At 31.9% G+C, this 20,652-nt stretch overlaps 1 protein-coding gene across 1 annotated transcript in view; it reads right to left on the bottom strand.

Annotated features, from left to right (window-relative positions):
• Positions 1 to 20,404, bottom strand: part of LOC109598616 (neuropeptide SIFamide receptor) — a 59,009-nt gene extending 38,605 nt beyond the window's left edge. Inside the window, exon 1 of the mRNA XM_049964149.1 lies at positions 19,855 to 20,404. Coding sequence (XP_049820106.1) covers positions 19,855 to 20,404 — 550 coding nt within the window. The remainder of the gene's footprint in view (positions 1 to 19,854) is intronic.
• Positions 20,405 to 20,652: the final 248 nt, after the last annotated feature.

Here is a 20,652-nt window from a genome sequence, read left to right as displayed (position 1 = left end):
GAGCGTGAAACATTTGCGGAGACGAAAGGGTGTTTTCGTCTTGACCTTAACCTGGCCATTTCCTGCAATATTCAGATGTAATAGGAAGAAATTGCAACAGTTTATACTGGATATTACTTAACAATTTAAATTTATGCAAATATCGATAGGTCATGGCCGGAAACTCCTTGAAATTTATGTAAAATCAATAATAGTGACACATTGTAATTTTACAATAAAAGAAAATTTGTTGACAGCAAGAAAAATTAGGAATTTCTATCAAAGCATGACAGAATTAAAAGGCTTATATAAATGAGCTGTGCTTTTATCAAAATGAATAAATTTTATTCTTTATCTCACTTAATAAAGCTATTTGATTTAATTTCGCTTTCCAACATTCTCGAAGATGTACGACCATTTATGTTATTCAAATTCTACAGAAATTGAGCTTAGGACGTCTACCTTTAACAATACTCCTAAAAAAGTTTCATATAAGAGCAACTTTCTGTAAGAGAAAAATCAATTGTAGTTTCGTTCGTCTGTTCCAGCAACAAAAGAATTTTTCGTCGGATGACAAATAAAAGGTACACGTAAAGCAAACATAGACGTATAGAAAATGCTACTCGCTGGATGCACCATAAAAAAGATAATTACTAATGCAATATAAAGCAAAAAGTGTCTCTAGAATTGGAAATGTCGAGAGTTTTCATCTTAAATTATTAAGCGTAGTAAGCAAGAAACATTCTTGTAAATTTTCTCACGATTGCATAAATGTAACTTATTATTACTGCGACACCTTATTGACTTCTAATAAGGAAAAGTGAATTTTCAGTTCAACAAAAGAAAGCAATTATGAAAAAAGACCAAAAAAACTGCCGTCCTTTCGGAACTATTCTGTTCAGACGTTTTCGAATTTATTTTAATTCCTCGTCTCACTCAATAGACACTCGACCTACGTGCAAAACTACCGTCGACGAGAAAATTGATGCAAAAAATGCAGTCCGAATGTGATCGACCGATAACTGGCTGGATTCCATTCAAACGTGATAACGGCACAACAGGGTTTTTCAATCACGAATAGTAATTGTTTGTTTCTTCTGGTTTTCCGACTATTTGTATTGAAAATTAATACCGAAATAATACAAACAGGAACTGAAATTATTTGTGATCGTGTCTGAATCAAAATGTGATTAAAATTAATTTTATGGATCGAGGTCAAACATTTAAAAGTTTATCCATGGCGTTAAATTCATTAGTTGGTCTGAGTATTTCATTAAAGCGAGATCCATTCAGAAAGTTCTCACCCACGCAAGTCGGTATTGATGTGGAATAAATATAAAGTTTATAATTCGAAGATTTATAAATGACGTGATCTAGAGCAGAGTTTATGCATTTTCATCCTTCGATAATTTTTAAATAATGAATTAAGGAAATTGTTGTTTTTCTTATCACGACATAAGTGTATCTATATTGACAACAAAGCACTGTAATTTCTTCCTTTATTAAAGGGTAAACATCCCCAGTTGATTTGATTCAATCGATCCTGCCTCATTTAAATACATAGTAGGTAGGGTAAATTTACATGTAATATTACTCGGTTTTTATGATCGAAGCGCTTGTTAAACAGCAAGATACAAAGACTCAAACTATTTATTCAAATTAGTTTATCGCTGATTTAATGGAGTCATTACTATTTTATTGGGCACCATAATAATATTATTAACATTCAAATGCAATGAAAACCAGACATTTACATCTGTAATTTTAAAATTAAAGGTTTGCTGATTTCAAATTTTCAAAAGTAAAGACATTTAATGCATCCGGTATTGAATTATCAAAACCACAATTACAAATTAATTAATTTCGTATGTAAATCTATTTAAGTGCGCTGAGCAGCAGTGAATTGATCGATCGATTAAATGAATAAATTCCATGGGGGATATTGACATGTACTGTGTCGCATACAAGAGCAAATTATGAGCTTCAACTTTAAAATTTAGTTAAATAAAATAAAATTTTAAGTTTCATTCTTCAAATAATTGTGTAAAGTCTTTGCCTGAATTTTTAATATTCGAATATTAGAAAAGTTCAATGGATTTGTTGAGTTTTCTCATATTTAGTTCATGTAATCCGCCTGCACGTTATTATGATTAAAAGTTGATCAAAGGATTTTAATATAAATTGCAATAAAAATCCCGGATGGCTTAAAAGTTCATGTGATAATTAAATAGTTTTGGTTTATTTTTTATGTTAATTTAACTTGCAAATTGGGATGTTTCAGTGGTTGTACTCTATACTAACCTAAGCTAACCTAAACAATATTAAATGTAATAGACGAAGTAAGTCTTTGGTTAAAGGAACACGCAGCTAATAAAATCAATATTTAGACATGACATGTTTGCACGATATTTTTATTACTATTATTCCAACATTTTAAAACCGAGACATTTTCTGCAGTTTATATTTCGCTAAATCAATACAATATTTATTTCTTTACTTTGTTGCCATAAATAATTGAATGAGATTATCTTAACATCTTTTAGAAAACATTTGTCTTTTGCACTATTTACTTTTATGTACACATAATACAACAAAATAAGATAATTCGCAAACACTTTGTAAGCAAAAAAAGGTCTCAATGTTTCTGGAAACTCATTCCGGTCCGAACATTATGTTAGGAAATGCGAGCATCTCGCGTGTAAACCCATTGGATTTTTTCCATCTGGATTCAAGCACCAGAAAAAACTCAATTGAGTGCTTGATTACGTAAAAACTAAATTTTTAGTTGAGCCGCTAATTTCGGTTGCCGGAGGCGGTAAAGGCGGTGAACACGGGAAGATTTCAAACATTCGACTTATAATATGATCATACTGGATGATTGCTTCAAGATAGACAGGCCCGAGTTTAACCTTGGGATTTAAGATTCGTTTAAGTGATACGCAGAATATAAAAGTTCTGGGTCAAGGTAAGTAGATTCTGGAATAATGCATTTAGTCCAGATCCAGGAATAAAAATGGACCTTTATAAATTCATGTTGTTAAAATAATCGGTTTACTCTCCATTACGTGTGTGTTTGTTTCTTAATTAAGAAAATCGAAGATTACAAAAATGATGTAAAAGAATAATACACTTTAAGTGAAAATATTCGTTGGAGGATTTCGTCCATTAAGACATCACAAAGCACATTGTGTATTTTGGTGTAAAGTCTCGTGCATTAAGATTAACTAGCGCAGCTTACTCACTACAATTTAATTCGTAAGTGCTGCATCAGTAAACAGTACGTTTCCCGACGTTGTTCCATTAGTGGTTTTTCTAGAAAGGATTCCAACAATATTGTCTCTTTGCACTTTGTTTGTTTAATGCTACGTAAACTGAAGCTTAACTGAATATCTGATCAAGTCATAATTTTATATCTCACATTCAGTTAGCCATTACAAGACTCGTTTAAGTTAATTGAAATAATGATAATCAATATAATATCAATTGATTTCCTGCGAAAGTGATTCGTCCTTGACAGAATGAAATGACGCAGCCCCCTGTTCGTATTTATGATGGGCATAGATTCGGTCGAAATGCCAGGAAGCGCAAATAGTAAATACCGTAGTATTGGTGTTAAGGGTAGTAGTATACTTCCATCATAGTAGAGCATGACCGGGAGAAGTCGAATGCGTTTGCGCGATGACCCAACAGGGTACTGACCTGGATACTACTGCAACCGGCTGAGAGCTGACACAGGTGCATTGATTTATAAGCGGTAGTTACCATAGTCATCGTTATAATCGTGCCCCGCTACATTTACATGAGCCCCGACCGTTCGCTTCGGATATCTGGAACGTACATGTTAATGAATAAGCCCTCCTTGCGGAACTGAGCCGTCAAATCTTCACTAACTATTTTCAAGCGCCGTAATTTGCATCGGTCGTCACGGCGAATCCTGGGGGCGCAACAATGGAACGGAGGAAAATAATTAGTTGTTTGGTTTGACGTTCACACGTTGCTTATGTTTACATTGTTGTTTGCCACGCAAAATTATAGTTGCATCCACGTTGAGAAGTTTTGTTTTACGTTTCTCGTTTTAATTAACCATCGGTTGATTGCTATGCTGAATAATATTGATTAAAAATTAAGAAATTTGGATGTCTGGAAGTCATTGAATGCATTCGCTGCGAAATTACCTATAAAATACAGACAAACAAAACCAAAATTAAACCAAACATTCAATTTAAATTTTCCGGTGCATTTCAAACAGCATTCGTTGGTAGATTCCCAATTTCACCGATTCCTGCAACGACACGTTCTTTAAACGGAATTAAACGGGGATAGAAGACGTTGCTACTGACATGACTGTGAATTAATTTTAATCAGCATCTGTGCATATCCGAATTATGACGTTAAAACAGTTTGACACTCTAATTAATTACGAATCTGTTAACAACTGGTTTACAATAGATGCGAGACAATTGGTTACGACTTAGACACTAGATTTACACAACTGACGTTAATCGTCAACTGCAATTGCAAATATTCCTTCTATGCTGCAAATGTATTTAAATAATAATTTTTCGGTTCGGGTGATTCCTAAGTTTATTTATTTAGTAAGTATCATTGAGGTTTATCAAAAAATTTTAGAGGTGTTTTATTTTCAAATAAGAACTGGATGTCATAAAAAAGCTTTTTTTATATGATATAATATCATATATTTTTACATTCCAACGAAACAGATCCTTTGCAATAAAACGTAAAATGAAAACGGAATAACCATTCTCATAAAACTTTACACAACAATAAGTTTTATGAATTTCCTAAAATTCAAGTAAATTCTTTTCTTGACCGATATTTCTTATAAAATTCAGTTTTTAACATCACTAACACCGTCTTTATTACCAAATTTAATCATTGTTTTATATTGTAACAACAAAAAATTGACACAGCACATAAATTATGTACGATAAACTCTAGTAAAGACATTTTTACGACTTTATTAACTTTTAATGGTTAAAGTTTATAAAATTCGACGTTCACTGATTATAAGTTTTATCTGTGATTTTTATTATATTTACAATGAACATAAAAAATATTGAATTCGAGCATAAATTTGTTAAGAGTTGCTCATTTGGTGGTATCGTCACTAAATATTTTATATCGGTATCTTGAATCCAACCAAAGTCAAGGATACTGAGATTCGATCGATAAATCATTATAACAGACCAGTAAATTGTGAAATTACAGTTTACTGTACATTTAAGACAATCCAAAGATTAATTAAAAAAAATAATGAAACTCACGGTCAGTTTTCAGATTTAGTTCACTCGCATAAAGATCGTGTTGTATCGGAATCGCGAGTATCTGTAAAACTCTTTTTTATTCCGGATACGGAATTTTTATTTTTAAAACAATCATTCGTAGTGCCGTTACGCCTTCGCGTATGGCAATCCGAAGCAGTCGTTTCCTTTCCATTTGTACCGCGCCATTCCTGAATATTCAGCAAACTAAATTTTCCAGAGAGGGAGACGCAGCCTCTAAAATTGGGATACAGTAGACCTAGATTTTGAGCGAACGTCGGATTTCCTTGTCGTCGCTAAATCTTGTCTGGCACCGTATTTCCATCGGCCAAATTAAAAGCTTCGAAACTATAAAAACTTACAGTTCGAACATAAAAATGTATGAACCGCCGTAATTCAAACGAGGATCGAGAGGTACTCGAACGGGGCCAATTTATATTTAATTAAACTCTGGTCGAGTGTTCCGCCATAAAGGCAACAAGGGAAAAAACGAGTGCATTTGTGTGTTCGGCGTATCGGACTGTAGCAGCTGCAGCCGGTTGTTTTGGCGTTCGTGTGTATAATGCAAGGTATTGGGTAGTTAAACTGTGAACACTGCCAATGTTCGTTATGAACTTTTGCCCCGGATTACCGAACACAAATGTTTACAGATGCGATGCGCCCCAGAATTTTTATTATCAATATTAAGTTTTAAAATTCGTTAGTCTATAATGCCCTTTGATTGCATCACGAAACAGCTTCCGTTCCAGACACAATGACGGTGAAAATGGAAACTTCAAAAGGGATTTTTAACTAATGAAATTGTCGGATTTCTGTGTAATCATTGTGCCATTTTATCAGAGATACACACAATGCTTTTTTAAGCTGCATTTCCCCCGACACCGTAAACCAAACTTCCCTTAAACTTCCTCATGTCTCTGACGAAACACGATAACAGGAAAACGTCTCGCGAATTAAATTCTCACACTAATAAATTTTGTAAGGTTTTTAATCCTTTTAATATTTGACAAATATGTTTGTAATACCTTTTCTGGTGATTTTTTTTTTTGTTTTTGTGATAACAGTTGGTACTATGGTTCAGTAAAAATCTATCCATTCAAACTGAACTAAATTGTAATTTAAATGCACATTAATCAAAAATATATAAACTGATGGAACAGTTTCTAAAATATGATTATTTAAATACAGACACTACTGATTATTATAGCAAATTTTAAATATTTTGTTTATTGATGTATGGAGATTGTAACAGGTAAGACAAAATTGTTTTTCAAAATTCAAATTATTTTTGGAGATATAGTTATTTTAGTGACGCGGCATCCAAACCGACTGAGTCACTAAAATGTTGGCATTTATGAAGCAGGAATGACCGATTGAATAAATGTAAGTAATATTTTATTACTTTGTGGCTTAGTTTGCGAGTAACTTTACACGAAACCTTACACTTGTCTTTTTCTTATTGCTCCTGAAAAAATATCTAAAATGCATGCCCAGAATACCTCTTAAAGAACTAAAAATAAAAAGGTTCTGTAACCTTGTTCATTGAAAAATAAAAAAAAAACAATGCAATTTTTTAAATAATAAATTTATATTGACCAGCTGCATAGTAGGCACTAAAATAAAAAAAAAACATTATGAGTACTGACATCTAATACAACTTATATTTTTAATATATTATAATAAGTTGCTATAATTATGGCCACTACTGTATATACAAGATAATGTTTGCATCAAATAAATCGGATATACTTAATATTCAATTTAATTGGAACATTAATAAATTGCAATGAGGTTTCTAATCCTTTTGATATTCGCTAATTGATAAATATGTAATTAAATTTCTCATATTATATTATATTATAATACCCAAAATAATGTTTTTACTAACAATCATTTCTACCCCCATAAACATATTTTATTTATTTTAATGTAATTTTATCTAACTTAACTTACTTTTTATTTTAAACCACATAACTTTTTAAATAACATAGTTTATTAGTTTTACAAATAATATTCGCATAAAAGTTACAATAGTTCTCGAATATTTTCAAAACAATTGTCTTTTATTTTATGAACAGCGGATACATTCAAAAGAATCGTCGACAATTTTTTGCAAAATTGTATCCGACTCCGGAATAATAAGATCGACTTGATATATCGTATTTCATAACTTTGTATTGCTCTCATTTTGTTTCAATAGTTGATTCGAATAATAGAAATTTGAAACTATACGACATGTATTCTTGTAAAGTTGATTTTACGGTAGAACTGTAGTCGTTAAAGCCTCCCACGTCTGGGTTATAATGGACACGGCGTCGCAATCAGTTCTGATACGTGTGTATGGAAAATACATTTGTTTGTATATTCTCCCTTTCAAAAGGATAAACAAATATGAAACACATGCTTTTCGAACCCAGTCCGGTTTAAATTAACAAGGCGTATTCCGCAATGCAGAACGCGGATTTGCTGTTAAACCGTCGATATTTTACACGTCGTTGGCAAAACATACAATATAATTTTTATGGAATTATACCCATTTTCGATATTTGAATTAATAGGTTTTTATCCAAGTCCGGTATGCAACTAATCTGGATTGTAGTCGGTGGATTTAATTTAGTACGGGCACAAATTTCCTAATCTGTGTGTTTTTGACATTTATTTGCAATAATATTTTATATCGTCGTTTGGTAAAAAGTACGGATATCAAGTAAATTAAATTTCGACAAAGTTGTAGTAAGTGGACTTTGTAAAAGTAATAAACATAAAGACGGAGCTTGCGATTCAAAAGAAATTCCAACTGAAATATGGCGACCCTCGTTTTAGATATATGACCTAATGACAAGAAATAAATGCTTTTAAAGTCGCTTTTATTTTTTACATTACAGACCTTTTGATATACTTACGTCATCATTTATACGGGTTTAATATCACAAGTGTCATATTAAGTTGGGGCAAGTTAGAAAACTTGAGTTGACAGCAAATAAGTCCCGAAAAAAATGTATCAAGGAAAGGTAAAATCGAAATGCGAACAGAAATTGTCGTTCTAAAAAATAGTAAAGTTAAACAAAGCATATAAAGTAGTCATTGCAAGATTAAAATTTTAAATTGGTCCTAACAAAACTTTGTCTCGCAATACTCGCGAAAGTGTGGCAGTGCCGTCAGTTATGAGGCGGACCATTACTTTTTTGATTAGCCCAGTTTACCTGGAGAACAACCGGCCGCATTCATTGAGCGAGCTGCGCGTCACGACGCGTCGGTGGGGAAATATGTCGGGTTATCGGCCGGAAATAGGTCACGTAGGCTCAAACTGGGGGGTTTCTGGCCTGGATTATTGCGGAAGGTATTTAAATTAGGCCTCTTGAAATATTTATCGATCTTTCAGGTGCCATTATAAGTGCATTCTGTTCCCAAAGGTGCCCGATATTACCCCGTTACGCGGCTTTGACCCCGTTATCTAAATAACCCAGATTTTTTGAATTCCGGTCTCTCGGTTTAATTAAACCCGAATTCAGCTAGTTTGATGTCAAATTATGGAATCTATTCAATCATGTAATGGAGTGTATCTATTACTATAATCAAAGACGGGTAACAGATGCATTTAAAATAATGGTGGATGCGCACTAATGAAATCGCTCAGGACGAATAAATAGAAAATTGTAAATTATTTTTATATTTGTTATTTAATAATTTTATTGATAAATAAATTATATATAAAAAATATATCTGAATATTATTTGAATTATATGACTATATTTAAGTAAAAGTAAACGTAAACAATTTCTTTTTAAATTTTGGTGGAGGTGCTAAACCCAGATTGAGTAAATAATTTATATAATCGGATATTATAATTTTTTTCCACTCCACAGATGAACTCTTAATTTTAATTGAAAATCCTCCCCCATCTCTGTTTTCCCTTTTTTCTTCAGTCCCATATGACAAAATTCATATATCTATTGATTGTACACAAAATTTTTATTTACATTTTTTATAGGAAATTGAACGCTCTACAAAAAAAGTTTCTTATAATTTTTTCATAACTCTTCCCGTTTAGAAAATATCGGACGTCAGAGTTTGAGGAGTATAATACAAATTTTTGTTAAATTTTTGAAACTTTGACCTTTGTTATCTCTTAAATAATTTTATATTGTTTTTTCTCAAATTAAAAAAATTTATCGTTTTAATTATTTTCCTTAAATCTAAACATGAAAAGATAAGAAAAACGAGACAGGTCAATTGTTTCATTCGCCAAGATTTGCCATTATCAAAACCCGCAGTTGACCTAATTAAAAGGGCCATTTAAATAATGGATTCGGACCCAAATTAATGTAAGGACGAACATTTCAACCAGCACAATCTAATTAAAATTTAATTTTAAACAATTTACCCACTTTAATGCACACCCAAAGTCGCTTAAAAAGTTGCAAAAAAAAAAAATGAAAATCTTACTGGAGTATTTTTCGTCTGGATTCGAGTGCACTTGTAATATATGAGAAAATTTTAATTTTAGTGCTTTTCAATAAAACTTGAATTATGTTAAGATGTAACATCTGCATCTAATATTAAATGCGTCGCATATACTGCATGCGATTTATGAATGTGCCATTAAATCTGTATTAAATGCATTCATCATGTTTTAATATAATTTTTAATTGCATATTTTACAATGTGATATGGTATTAAAACACAACCAATTTCAGCTGCATTGTAACCTTTACTCGTATTTACACAATTCCAATTCAAATGTGGGTTTAAGCCCGTGCAGAGATTGGAATCAACCTGTTTTAAGGTTAGAATGGAGCATAGGGAGGATAATTGACCTTTTAGTGTGCTCAATTTCCTGCAGTAAATTCAAACTTTGTGCAATGAAAATGCAAATACAAGTGCACCAGTTTATGTCGTTTTTATTTTATGACAAATCAATATCGTTGCCGAGTTTAATTTATTAAATGCAATGTTATTTTTCATGTATGCAAATGTTCAATCGGAAAATGAAATCATTTTTTTTTTTTCAGCAGCGCAACTGATTTGTTACGGTAAACGTACCGGTAAATATTGGAGCGATTACTGTCAAATTGTTAATTAAATTGCAGATTGCAGCGCTAAAACAAACACTCGACCAATTGTAATATCACGTTTTAATTCAAATCCCAATCGGGGCTTAAACAAGACGACGATAAAATTAAACGGTGCGCAAAAACTTGACAAATTGATTGCTTAAACCAGCGCCTCTATTTATTTAATAGTTGTTGGCCCGTCTCCGAACCGTAAACAAAAAAATCCCCAGAATAAGTTTATGGTATAGAAAAAAACTAACAGACCAGTCTGGAATCTTGGTTTTGTGTGTATTTATTTATTGATTACCCGTTTGGAAATTTGTCGTCTGTTAAAAAGGCGACAGTGTGTTCACCAGACGCGTTAATTTTAATTCGCCCCCGCAACAATGGGGTGCATCGTCTTCTAAAACGCATGCAGTCTACATTTCATGCACTCGAGACAGGTACGGTGCCGTGGGGTGCACTAAAACGTGTTCATTTTTGCGATACAGTTCATAATTAGTATCCCCAAATTCAAGTTCAAGGACAGGACTGAACCACTCGGATTTTATCCCTGATCCAAGACGTGCCTGGAATAGTAAGTGTGTTTATCAGTGAGTTTGATCCATTAGTCGCGGTTTTACTTTCAATGGAATTCTTCCAGTGTTATAAATAAGATTTTTACAAGATAAAAAGGATATATTTTTAGGAAAAAATTGTTGGTAGATTTATGACAAATATATCCACAAAAAATTAATTCACTGTTCTGAATTAAAAATAGCATACAAAGAAAACATTGCTTTACATTTTGTTCTTTTATTTAGATTTAATATAGATAACAATGTTAAAAATGTAGTTTCAGTTATAACCTTTGAAACTTGTCCTGTGGTCAATGTTGAAGTAGATTTTGTTCTCATTTTTGTGGATAAGCGTACTATTGAATTAGAATTAATTACCATTGTTGACAAATAGGTTACGCATTTATCTGAAAAAATGTGATATTTAAAAACTTATTTTACTATTAAACATAGTACGGTGTTGCATGAACATTAACGGTATGTAACTCGATTACTTTTGAAGTTATAATTTTTTTATTAACATCTACTACGAATGGAAGTTTCAAAAACTTTTAATTGTAACTTATAATAATAATAATGTTTATTTAAAAAACTACATGTTTTGATCCCACAACTGCATCAAAGTTCTAAAATAATAAGATGTCACAAATTATAGGTAAAAATACCCCATTTTAATTAAAAGTGAAAACTTGTGTTGGGCACTTTTTGAGAGGGGAAAATCTTATGGGTTCGCGTCACCGACATGCTCATGACAGGCGCACGCGCAGTGTGCTGTGCGCCTTTGACACTTTTTGGATGGGTGAAATCTCGTGTTGAATGGATTTAATGAAAAGTTCAATGTTTATATACTGTACATTGGTTATTATTTGAATGGCCATGTCCAATGATCGAAAACTCGGTACTACAAAATATAAAACGACAATCGATGCCGTTTTTACGCGATAAATTTGAATCAAACATTTTCATTTCTTACTTTAGTTACCATAAGCCTATTGTATCCTTTTTAGAACAAAATGAAATAATTAAAAGTACAAAAAGTCTAACTATTGTTGAAATTAATGATAACAATGATGCAAACAATTAAAATAATGTTAAAAATCAAGTACATTGAAATTTAAGTAAATACAAGTACTATCCATAGATAATATGATTGTTATTTCAATTATGTTTTATTTATATTTTCTCATAATCTTGTACAGCCCGTAATATATTTAAATAATAAAAAACCACATAAACATGCATATAATTGTTTCTCGGAGTGTCAATAGAAGTGAAAACCAGATTGAGTTGATAATTTTAATTAAAATATTAAGTTTTTACTTCTACCGACAGTCTCTATAATTGTCAATTTTAATTTTTTATTTTTTATAAACAGCTAGTTTTGTTAATTTTTAATTTTTTTAGAACAACATTTTTTATAAAAACCTATTTTTAGATAAATATATAAAGAATGTATAAGTTGCTGTTTCAAGAAAATATTAATAATAATCAGTTATTATTATTGATGTGGTGCGTTAATTTCTTCGAATAGTGTATTAATAATTTATGAATACCACTTTAATATTTACAAAAAAATATTTACTTACTCATACCTGGTACTACGTATTAAAGTAATATGAGACGCATGCACTAAAGATAGTACCCCGCAACCTTGTACGGAGGTACCTCCGGTTTACCGAGTTAACACTGCAAAAACCTTACCTTGAGGATGATTACAAATTCAGAAAAATATATCATCAATGAAAGTATAAAAGATATATAAATGGATCAAATAAAAATTTGTTTTCAATTCGTGTTTCAATTTTTCCAGTCTAGACCTGTAAGAAGTTTCTGAACCGACGTTTACATATTACTTATTAAAATGCACCAGTTTGTTGGATTTTAATATTGAAGGATTAGACAATGCAGTTTATATCGTTTAAGACAAAAAATATTAAAAGATTTAAGACAAATTTCCGTCCTTACAAAACTGGAACGCATCAAAAGAATATTATCATTTTCCGGAGAGCAAACTAATACAATGCATAGAGCGGAATATTAAAGGCATCACTCCAAGGATCTCGCCTAATCTAAATGATAATTCAAACAAAAAAAGGCATCGCGATGACAGAAATGCTGGGCTTTTATTTGAGGAACGGCAATTTTATTTAAAATAAAGCCGCCGATTTAAATACGTCCTTGCCGGGAGTCGTTATCCTAGTCACCTGCCCCCCAGTGACATATATATTGACCAGGTCAGCGGCCCGGAGTTCTACGTCGTGACCCAGTTCTCGAACCAGCGCGTCGATCATTTAATATTTATGCCGATGTTTGCAGTACCTAAGATTCAAATACACCTGATTATAGGCCACCGTAAATTCCTGGGCGGCGCATTCGAGTTTTTCGAAACTGGGGCAACTGAAAAGTTTCCGGCCCGAAATGGGAATTGGCCAACGGAAATGGTTATTCGACGTTTTTATTATGCCTCGTAAATTTAAGTGTAAAATTAAATAAAATTAATATAAAACAATATATTTTATTTGTCATGTTCATCAAAGGACACCAATGATTAAAGAAAAATATTTAATTAAAAAATGAAAATTGGCTTAAAATAAAACAATAAAAAACATTTTTCTCTAGTATGCTAATATTTTTATATTAATCTTGTTTTAATGAAAATTAGTTTTATTCATATGAAGAGATAAAAGGCAGCTAACATAGACATGAAAGAAAAATTAGCTCGTGGAATGCAATTCGAAAAATTTGAAGCGTCCAGACTCGTAAACGTTCCCCTTGTACAAATTGGCCGGTCAACCATCGGGAAGGAATGTTACAAATGCGCCTCCGTCAAAGCGGAGCTCCACGATAACTGCATAACTTGAAAAGAAATGCAAGCAGGACTGAAAATGTCCGTATTATGAATTTTTCCGGCGTATTACGACAGTAATTCAGATTTACATGCCATTTTCTCTTCGAGTTTCTACGCTGATGGTCTGTATAAATTTCCATCGAAAGTGAATCCGATTCTTTAGAACGTCACATAACGGGCTTTATGGTTTGTGGAATGATCGGTAAATTTTGAACGCTATTACTAAGTCTTCCATAACTGTTCGTGAGAGAACGTTTTGAAAAATTGTACCAAAGAGTACAGTTGATTTATTCAATATTTATTTTTAATTTTCGAAGCTTAACACGTGCTTAAGATCAGATTCAGACATTCTATGAAATTTTATGAAAAACATCATGAATTTCAGCGTAAATATTTCAGTGAAATTAAATAATTCCGTTGAACCCCCTAAATATAAATTACACTGAAGAGAAATTACCCAATGAAACAAGCTAAGAGCTTAAAGCTTCTGAAACAATTTTGTGTATTCAGTCGTTTGAGTATTGTACCAACGAAATCCATATCCTCGTTAAATTCATTAACATCATAGAGCTGCTACTCGTTAGTAAATTCATGGGTTCGTTTAATTCAAAAATAATTAAATTCCCAACAAAGAACATCCTCACCGTGCTCCATTGTTATACGAGCAAAGATGCAATTCCATGCCGAAACGGTGAACATTTTTGCAGGCTCTCTGAACTTGAAAATTTAAAACTAATTTAATTAATTCAAATGTTCCGCTAAGCCGGCACTGAATCTCTTGGCATCGCTTTAAATTCTAATATTTTGCTTATTGCATTGCCTTAATTTGGGATTCACACGTTTTCGTCTGTTACATAAATCTGCTCACATAATTTTTAATTAGAGGGAATGCAATCTGGTACATAATTATATGCTAATTATGTTCCCAATTAAAAAGTTTTGTACGCAAATTTAATTTATTAAAATTAAGGGGTGTAACTCAAGTTACAAATATAATTAGGATATATGGAAAATAAATTTTAATTAATACATAGACTAATGACAAAGTGCAAATGACTATATTTAATTTGTAATTAATTGAAAATTGGACGTTTCAAACGTGCACAAAGCGTCAAAAATAAATAATAGAGATGTTCATAAAAAACTTTTTAAAACTATATTTTTGCTTACATGAAATTACAAAAATTGGACATGTTCACAAAAAACTTTTTAATACTATATTTTTGCTTACATGAAATTACAAAAATTGGAATATTTTAAGTTACTATACATACATAACAAAAAATATTTTCAAAAAAAAAGTGAAAAGTGCTAAGAAAAACTTATTGGTTTATTTTAAATATCTTTCATGGGATTTCCAGTGTAATTTTCTATATATTCTTATTTTATGTAAAAAATTAGTCTGATATCTACTCCAATATATTGTAAAAGGTCAAAATGAGATGTATCCATAAACCTAGTAAAAAGAGTAAAACCATTTGCGAAATATTTGGGCTTTTATATTTATATAAGTATATCGAAGTAGTTTAAATTTTCACAGGTTGTTATCCACAAAACATAGAACAAGAAATTGATATAATTGGTACTGTAGAAATTTCCAATCTTTAATTGTAAAATTACCCAATGTTGATAAAGCAACAGACACTAAATCATTAATCTTTTTGTGGCCCAATTGCAATTTAAATCGTTTCTTTCCTTACTTTCTTCTTGAGATATTCAATTTTTTTAAGAGTGAGGACTGGTGTGCATTAAAAATATTTGTCTAATATGGATGTAAAACTAATAAGTCGGTCAAATAAATCACCCCGTACAATTTGTGTGTCCAAATTGTAATAAAGTACCTCAAGGTTTGTTATTTTTTGTTCAACAACTGGTTAAGACGGCGCTTAAGCCGATAATTATCCCCTGAAATAATTCAATAAAAGCGATTAAACGGGGCGCAAGCTCGGCAATAGGCATAACGGGCCAAAATGAATCGCGGTGCTGATAAGATGAAGACTATTTGGGTCATTACCGCTTTCTCTAAATCACAGTTTGGTACATTGGCGGCGGCGGACAAGGTCAGCAGGACTGCATCCATTATATAACTCCATAATAGATTTTAACTCCGAGTGGAAACTGAATTGGCAAAAATCCAATACGGAATTTCTGCCGGATTATGCTGTTGTGAATAGATGAATTGGAATAACATGCATTTTACAATGCAATTGTCTCGTAATTAGTTTAATTACTCTCCGGACTTCATTTTATATCTTTATTCGTATTTAAATTCTTGTTCGTCGGTGTGAATTTTTTACATTGTAGTTTAATGGATGGTGGAGCAAGAATCGTATAAATTTTCCTAAGGATTTCGGAATGATAATTTGCGGCGACCGAAATAAAATTTTAGTGATGCGACATTAAAACGACATTATTCACACCGTGCAAATGATAAAACCGATTCTATATAGAAAGTTTTAAGTGTCATACAAAATTACTTCATAGAAACAAATTTCTATCCGAATAGTTTTATGGTTACATTTTACTTCACCTGAACACAATGTCCTGATATTGTAAAATTTAAGTTTATGGGCTTTTTTGCTGAAAATATTTAGGCCCGGTCCAATTTCATATAATGTACTTTTCGGGTTTATTCGTTTAACCGATGTGGAAGGAGATCAGACAGATTTAAATCCATTTTTTGTCCGAATATGATATCCATAAAGTAAATCAAAGTGGAAACAAACCAAACAGTACGTGTGGTGATGTAATTAATGAAATCGATCAATTAGTCTCGGATACCCGAATTAATCAAACGCCCCAATTGGTCAAGAACTCAATACAAGCGTTATAATTCTCACCGAACAATTAACCGACTGACAAATGATCTGACCATCATAAATGTCACATTGCGACCTTGGCCTCCGCAAATTCACCAATTGTGACCTATTTTGCACCTTATCGACGCATCACTTTAACTAAGCAATGCAGCATATTTCGCCGTTATTAATTACCTAATCTGCTCGGCGAATTATTGGAAATTTTAATCAATTTACATCGTCATCCGATAATTTATCTTTCACTCTGTTTCACGGCAACAAATCACTGCCTAGGTCAGAAGTCAGTATGTTACGTAATAGGTTTGTGCACGACGTTTGAATGCTAATTGCAACCTTCGCATATGATGGATTCTATGCGGATTCACAGGTTGCAGCCTCTAGTTTATCACGCCACATTCATCCCGCGGAAACCATAACATTCGATCAAATTTATTCGCTGGATGTGTGACTATCTAAATCCGGAACTAAATGAAACCGGAACTGAACATGCAGTATTTGTGTGTGATTCATAAGGAGCTTTACACAACGACATTAACGGAACATTAATAAGTTTCTTTGCTTGAACTTTCACGATTTACAAAACATAACGTTAGTAATCCTTCCAGTGAAGTTTGTGAAGTCGCATCTCGCAGAAATATCGGGATTAGTTTCTCTAAGTGCAATTAATTCGAAATGTAATTATGGCCAATGTAGATTATCCACGTAACTTTTTGGATCACATTGTAGTGTAACTGAGAGGAATGTTGGGAATACAAACAACCAAAAGTTGGCTGCAGTTCAATTCCGGGGAACGTTTCAATTTTAACTGGGGATTTATTGGGTTAACATTTGTTATTTTTATATGCGTTAGCTTAAGTTAATCGCGGAAGTATTTTGTTTACATCACATAAATTACATTAGATCGTTGCAGTTACCAACTGCAATTATTGATTTTTTAATGAGCGTTCATATAATAATTATTATTTTTAATTTACAAAGTTTCAGGATAAATTTCGTTATGTAGAATTTTCGTGCGCCTGATTTCCTCGAATGCAAAATTCTTGACCGGAGCCATTAAGTTTAAACTCTCGTGATGTTAACGACCAGAAAAACTTCTCCACAAGTCTAAATCGTGGACACGAATTTTAAATCCGGACTATTATTTCGGCAATATAATGCAGACATCGGGCTGAAACACATTCATATACTGTTATGGCGCCTTAAGTTGAATTATGGCCTAAACAGCATCTGCAATGTGACAGTTTAAATCTCTGTAGCAGTTAAAACTCATCCAACTTTACTGTATATTCACAAGTTTGTTGTTAAGTAGGACGGTTATTTTGACATAAACTGAAATATACGTAGCCTTAATACAATCGATTTTGGTCCAGAAAAGGCTTGTAAAAACTCTAATTGTCGGAACGTAAGCATAAAAGTTATAAAGTGTCGGGTTAAGTACCACTTGGAATTAAATCTACGTTTACTGTTAGGTTTAATTAAAAATATTTTATTCTTAAACTCTTTGAATGGGCTAAAACGTTTTCTTTAATTAACTACATTAGCTGTGACCTTAATATGAATGTTATTTACGATCCATTTTCCATGCGACTTCATATATTTTAAACTTTCCCTTTTTGTCTTTGAACCCTCTGTCCATCGACGTATTGAATTGACGTCGAGCAAATAAATTTTATTGACTCTCATTGATTATGTTGACGCTGCCTCTTTTTTGAGAAGAACTGGAATATTTCCAGAGCTAATAAATATATTTCGGTTCATGTTATTTAAGATGTATGCTTAAGAATATACGTAAAGTTGTTTACCCGTCGCTTTCTTGCCTCTGTACTATAAAATAAACATTTATTGTCATTATTTATTGCGCAAAAGCACAAACAGAATGGCCATAAAGTTAATACATTCTAATGATTTCAGATTTTTCCCCCTTCCTAAAACAAAATAAATATTGAACCCGTTTTTTAACTTCAAGAGACTTCTTTTTTAATTGAAAGTTTTATTGTCTTGTTAAAAAAGGGGTATTGAGTAATAAACGCCGCTGGAACAAAACGTTATAGGACAAATTCTCGTTTGTAAGCAGTAATAAAAGAAAAATAAAATTTTGCTGTATAAAGGCAATTTATCGATTTTAATATCCTCTAGAAAATATGTGCCCTTTTACGAAAGATTTAATTATGAGGTTATTTCATATTTAGTATACTGATTGCTTTTGATTAAAAATGAAGTGACTTCTCGTATATAATGAAGTTTACCTGGAGTCGCGTAATGAAAGTTTGATGTTCTCCTAAAGGTCTGTCCTAATATTATATAAAAAATCTAACTCAATGGTTTACAGGCGAGTGCGTACATTTTAACGGAGGGATCATTACTCATCGAGTAGTAGGAGGAAGTTGGCAGGTTCCAGCATATTATTCACTTATAAAAGCCCCCCCAAAAAATCCTTACTACAAAGTACTTTTTAGGCGGAAGATGATCAATCAATAATAAGACTTTGTGAGGCGGTCCTGTTGTATTTGCTAAATGATTTTTTGAGGGAAAATAGACAGGAATAAATCTTTGAAAGTCATTAAATTAAATTTTTAAATAATAAATTTTCTGAAAATAAATAAAAATACTAAACTTTTCATTATAATAAAAATTAATATGTAACAATTAATTACTGATTTTTTACAATTTATATAAATAATATTTTTGTTTATTTAAATTTTTTAATATAAAATACTGTTAAAATTTAAAAAAAAAATAAGTTTCCACATTTTTATAAAATATATGAATGTATTAAAAATTAAATTTAATGATTATTTGATATATGTATATATATATATATATATATATATATATATATATATATATATATATATATATATATATATAAATATATATATATATATATATATATATATAAATATATATATATATATAAATATATATATATATATATATATATATATATATATATATATATATAGATTAGTTTAATATTTGAAATTCCCTGAATAAAAAACTATTCATAATTAATTAAATTTTTAAAAAATTTATAGGTATTGATTAACTGTATGTATGTATAACAGATATTTTATTTTTTAATGATAAAAATAAATTAGTTTAATATTTGAAATTTTAGTGAATAAATAAATATATATTTTTCACAAAAAATGTTTTTGATGTAAATTTTATAAAAGAGAAATACTCTATTAAAAAAACTTAATTAATTATGATTAATTGAAAACATTTATGTATTGCATAAAACATTTTTTTGAAAAAATAGTTGCGCTAGCGAATACCATCTAATTAACATCAATCAAATTATAATAGACTTACGGACAAAAATGTTGGACATCAGCGTGGCCGGCAGACAAAAAACAATCACCAATATATCAGCGACTGCGAGATTAACAATGAAAAAGTTCGTCACCGTGCGCATACGTGGCGATCGGAAAACGACAGCAATTACAAAAAAATTACCAACAAGTCCTACGGCAAACACCAATAAATATGCGACACAATAAACGGCGGTCATCGCCATGGAATGTCTGTAAAATAATTCCGGTACGAAAGCGGATTCTGTGGCGTTCAAGGAAGCGTTCATCACCAACGTAGCGCTGTTCGTTTTTATTTCGAAAATGGCTGTTTTATGGATGTCGCTGCTCTCCGTATGAGTGGGCATGACTTCGAAAAAGTTACCCAAATATTCGGCCGATAACATTTTATCGGTGTCCTCTAAAAACGTGTCGAACGGATTGACGAACAACGTTGGTCTTGCCGTAGTTAAAAACTGCGATCTCCGCCTGTAATACGTCTCGTCCTCTAATCTAACTGCATCTTCCATGGATCCACCGTCAAGCATCGACATGCCCTGAACGTCACCCATTTAAATCAGCAAAATGAACCAGCTTACATCATGCATAACGGCAAACTGTACGAAACAGAAAGTTAACTCAGGCTCATAAAACTTTCAAAACTCTCCGCGAGTTCCGCGCACGCCTTCTGGTTTCAGTTTCGACCGACGCGTCGCAGGAGCGTCGTGTGAATGCAGCGCGTTTCAGGTTGCAGTTGCGTGAGTCCCGAAACGACGGGGGTTGACCATGCGCTTCGAATTCAGCGCGAATTTTCCGCGAG

Source organism: Aethina tumida, chromosome 3 (genome assembly GCF_024364675.1).
Source record: "Aethina tumida isolate Nest 87 chromosome 3, icAetTumi1.1, whole genome shotgun sequence".
NCBI lineage: Eukaryota > Metazoa > Arthropoda > Insecta > Coleoptera > Nitidulidae > Aethina > Aethina tumida.
Note: the sequence above shows the minus strand (reverse complement) of the source record. Positions and strands in the feature narration are given on the sequence as shown.